We start from the raw sequence: 3664 nt of genomic DNA, 5'->3' as shown, positions 1-3664 counted from the left end.
AATTCAATTATTTAAAAATTTGTTAATAAAATTCTTTATGAGAATTGAATTTTGAGAAACATTCAATTATTTACTTTTGCATTTAAATAATTAAATTCTTGTAGGATTTTCTAATAAAAATTGATTTTCATTTTATAAAAATGAATTTCAGTTAAATAGATTATAATTGAATATTAAAAGCAATAAAGCGTGAATTTTTAGAAATAATTGAATTTTGAAATTAATTTTTTTGAAAAAGTTTAATTGAACTTTCTTTTATATTATTTGAAGGTTTTATTTTCTAATATGAATTTAATTAAAAAATTTAGAAATAATTGAAATTTCGTGAAATTGAATATTGTAAACAATAATGGATTTGAAAATTGCAAAAGAACTTTTTCGAAAATTATTAAGAATAATTGATATAAAGTAAAATTCTAGTTAAAAATGTTTGAAAATAATAATTGAATCGAAGTAATGAAAATAATTTTAAAGAAGTATAATATTCTTATAATATAAAATAATGATTTTATTACCTGGTCATCTTTAATTATTATAAAATATGAAGAAATCGATCACTCCGAGTCAAAGACTCGGAGTTATCGATATCTTCATGTTTTATAGTTATAAAAAAATTTAATGAACTAAAATTTCATTTATTGTAAAAAATAACACCAAAATTGATTATTTTAAGCTTTTTTGTTGTTAATTTAATCTACAACACTTTCTAATACCTCACGATTTACTGTGAGGGAATACAGCATCCAAATAAGTAGTTTCATCACTTCTGTTATCATTTAAATATCAACTTTACATTTTAATAGCCTGGCCAATTCATTTATTTTGAATTCCGTTGCAAAAGTTTCATTCCTTCCCACTTTTTTCGCGTAATGATTTATTCATTCGTTTGTGTTAACAAGTTATTGCTGATCACATTTTACCAATTTTCTTGAGAAAATTTCTCAATTCTGGATATTTTCCTTCAGTACCGAAAGAAAGGAGGGAAAAGGCTCGAAATTCACTTTTAAGTTTGAATGAAACATACAATTTCCTAAATATATTTTTTGTTTAAACCAAAACAGAATATATGAAACATAATTCTTCAAACAAATAATATTACTTTTGAATCAAAACAGTATAAATATTTCTTATACATTGGAATTAAGCTTACAAACTAATTTTAATTAAACAAAATCATCTAAAAATATTTTTCTATTTCATTTAAGCAATAATGTTTTCTCAATGTTTTCTATACATTTTCCTTTTCTTTCACTAATTTTCTTGATCTTGTATTATATTGTTTTTTATTTTTTAACTCATCATTTTTCTTTTCATGTTTCTTGATGCCATCAAGAAGTTCAAATTTTTTGACTTCTCTCCCAGTGTTCTTTAATTTATTTCTCCTGCATTTACAATTTACTGTCGATGCGATTTCGGAACTGCATTTTTCCCACTTATATTTGAAATTCTGACAAGACTCGTATTTTTTCAACATTAATTTCTCTAAGGTTTTACGAAAAATAATGTTTTTATTAACAATGGCACGAACTCTCATTTTGAAAGTGTTATCTACTTTCTTCTTCACGGATGAATCTCTTCCAATCTTAAAAAAAATAAATAAATAAATTGCTTTGTTGCTTTTTGGCTGTCCTTCACAAACTCTATTAGCAGTCACATACACATATTTATTTGTAAACACATCTCTGGAGAAAATAATAATTCCTAATATCTACACTAAAAAAAAATCTTTATTTGATTCAATTATTAATTATTAAATTCTATTATCAGATAATAAATATTTACTGAAATCAAATAATTTTTATTTAAATTAAATTAATTTGAAGCAATAATTATTTGAATCAACAATTTAAAAAGTTGCAATTTGCAATATTAAATAATACAATTTAATTGACTGAAATAAAAATTTATTTGATTCCAGTAAATATTTAATTAATAATAGTCAAGTAATCGATTATTTGAATCAAATATTAATTGAAAAATATTTCCAATTTAAAAAGCTAATTTAAAATAAATTGTTTGACATAAATAAGAGTTTGTCAGAAATATGTAGAAAAATAAAACTAATTTTAAGTTCTTAAATGTACAGTAAATGTATCACAATAAATATCTTAATGTTAAAGTAAATATTTAAATAATTTTACAAATTATAAATTTATAAATTGATAATTTACCTGCTTATATATAGCGGCATTTAGATAAATATCATCCATACATTTGAACTCCTTCAACAGTACTTTAGCAATTACAGCTATCATTTTGTTGACACTTGTATAAGTTTTTAGTATAAATCAAATTTTTTCCCTTCCACAGTTTTAAAAAATAATAAAATTACACTGTTGAATGTAATTATAGAACTAGAACTATCAAACAAATAAACTGCACTAAAAATTATAAATATAATTACAAATAACAAATATAGGAACTAGAACTTAAAAAAATTAAACAAACGAATCAAACATACTATTAAATGAATTAATTTATATTAGGATAGGAGCAAAATAAACTTCTGTGAAAATAATCGATTTAAATTAAATTTGTCATCGACCAAAGCTCGCACAGAATTAAAATTCTATTTTCCATGCTGTTCTGTTGATAGCGACCAACAAAACGAAAAGTAAACAAAACAACTAATATTACCAAAAATAACTATTTGCGATGAAACATTTGCTTAAAATTGAGATTAATATTAAATTAAATTTTATTATTTTATTAAAAACAAAACATTTGCAAAAAAAAATGTCAGACAACACTAAAAAATAAATTATACAAAAATAATTCTAAATGTTCTACATTTAATTAATAAAAAAATAATAATTAATAATTAATAATTAATTAATTAATAAAAGTTTATATTAATAAATTAATTCTAAACTTCTAAAAATTTAAAATAGAAAATAAAATTAAAATATTTTTAAATAGTAAATTTTATAGTGTTAAATATAAATCTCTGGAAAGTAAAAATTTTTTCCTTCAAAAAATAATAATAAAACTTAAGTATTTTCAAAAAGTGGAAAATTTTTTCTAAAGAAAAAGAATTTAAATTCCATGTGCAAATGTAAAAAGTAAATCATTTAAAAAATAACTTTGAAGTTCGCATAGATTTTCCTGTGATACGAAACAGAAGCGTCTGACCTGACAGGATTATCCCTACTATACATGACTAAAAGGAACCTTTTTACTTGTGACAAACCAAGCTCGAAATTACTACTGAATATATTTAAACGAATAACACAGATTATCCCTGGGAAATATTTTTTTATTTTGAAATATTTCACTTTTCATTCCCATAACAATGACAATGAAATTAATTAATTCCTGAAGCACGTGAGAAATTTTCATTTTACAATAATTCTATTATTTAATATCCTATTGTAATATTACATAATTTTTAATATTAAAATAATAAAATAAATAATCCAGTGCTCGAACCAGTGAAAGTATTTAAAAATACGGACTTTACGGACTAATTATTACTGACAAAAATATAACCAGTCCGAGTCAAATAAGAGAACATTTTACTTAAAACTACAAATTAAATTTTTCATAACTGTAAAACATTTTATTCTTCATGTTTTATAATAATTAATTACCGAATTAAATGAACTGAAATTCATTTTTAAATCAATTTTTATTTTATTAGAAAATTCTACTACAAATTAAATTA

The 3664-nt window shown here is 21.4% G+C and overlaps 1 protein-coding gene across 3 annotated transcripts; it reads right to left on the bottom strand.

The window, feature by feature from the left end:
* Positions 1-1014: 1014 nt before the first annotated feature.
* Positions 1015-3164, bottom strand: LOC122511711. 3 transcript variants are annotated; one of them, XM_043627127.1, is made up of 3 exons: positions 3084-3164; positions 2172-2381; positions 1015-1582 (listed from the first exon to the last, which is right to left on the bottom strand). In XM_043627127.1, exons 2-3 carry the CDS (start codon positions 2253-2255, stop codon positions 1229-1231), a joined length of 438 nt encoding a protein of 145 aa, XP_043483062.1. In that variant the 5' UTR covers positions 2256-2381; positions 3084-3164; the 3' UTR covers positions 1015-1228. The 3 variants fall into 3 exon arrangements, with proteins under 3 accessions (XP_043483062.1, XP_043483064.1, XP_043483063.1); XM_043627129.1 differs by having other exon boundaries at positions 2172-2360; positions 3084-3149; XM_043627128.1 differs by lacking the exon at positions 3084-3164 and adding an exon at positions 2462-2530 and having other exon boundaries at positions 2172-2360.
* Positions 3165-3664: the final 500 nt, after the last annotated feature.

Source organism: Leptopilina heterotoma, unplaced genomic scaffold (genome assembly GCF_015476425.1).
Source record: "Leptopilina heterotoma isolate Lh14 unplaced genomic scaffold, ASM1547642v1 Lhet_9, whole genome shotgun sequence".
In the NCBI taxonomy this organism is placed as follows: Eukaryota; Metazoa; Arthropoda; class Insecta; order Hymenoptera; family Figitidae; genus Leptopilina; species Leptopilina heterotoma.
This window is presented reverse-complemented; position numbering and strand designations above follow the sequence as displayed.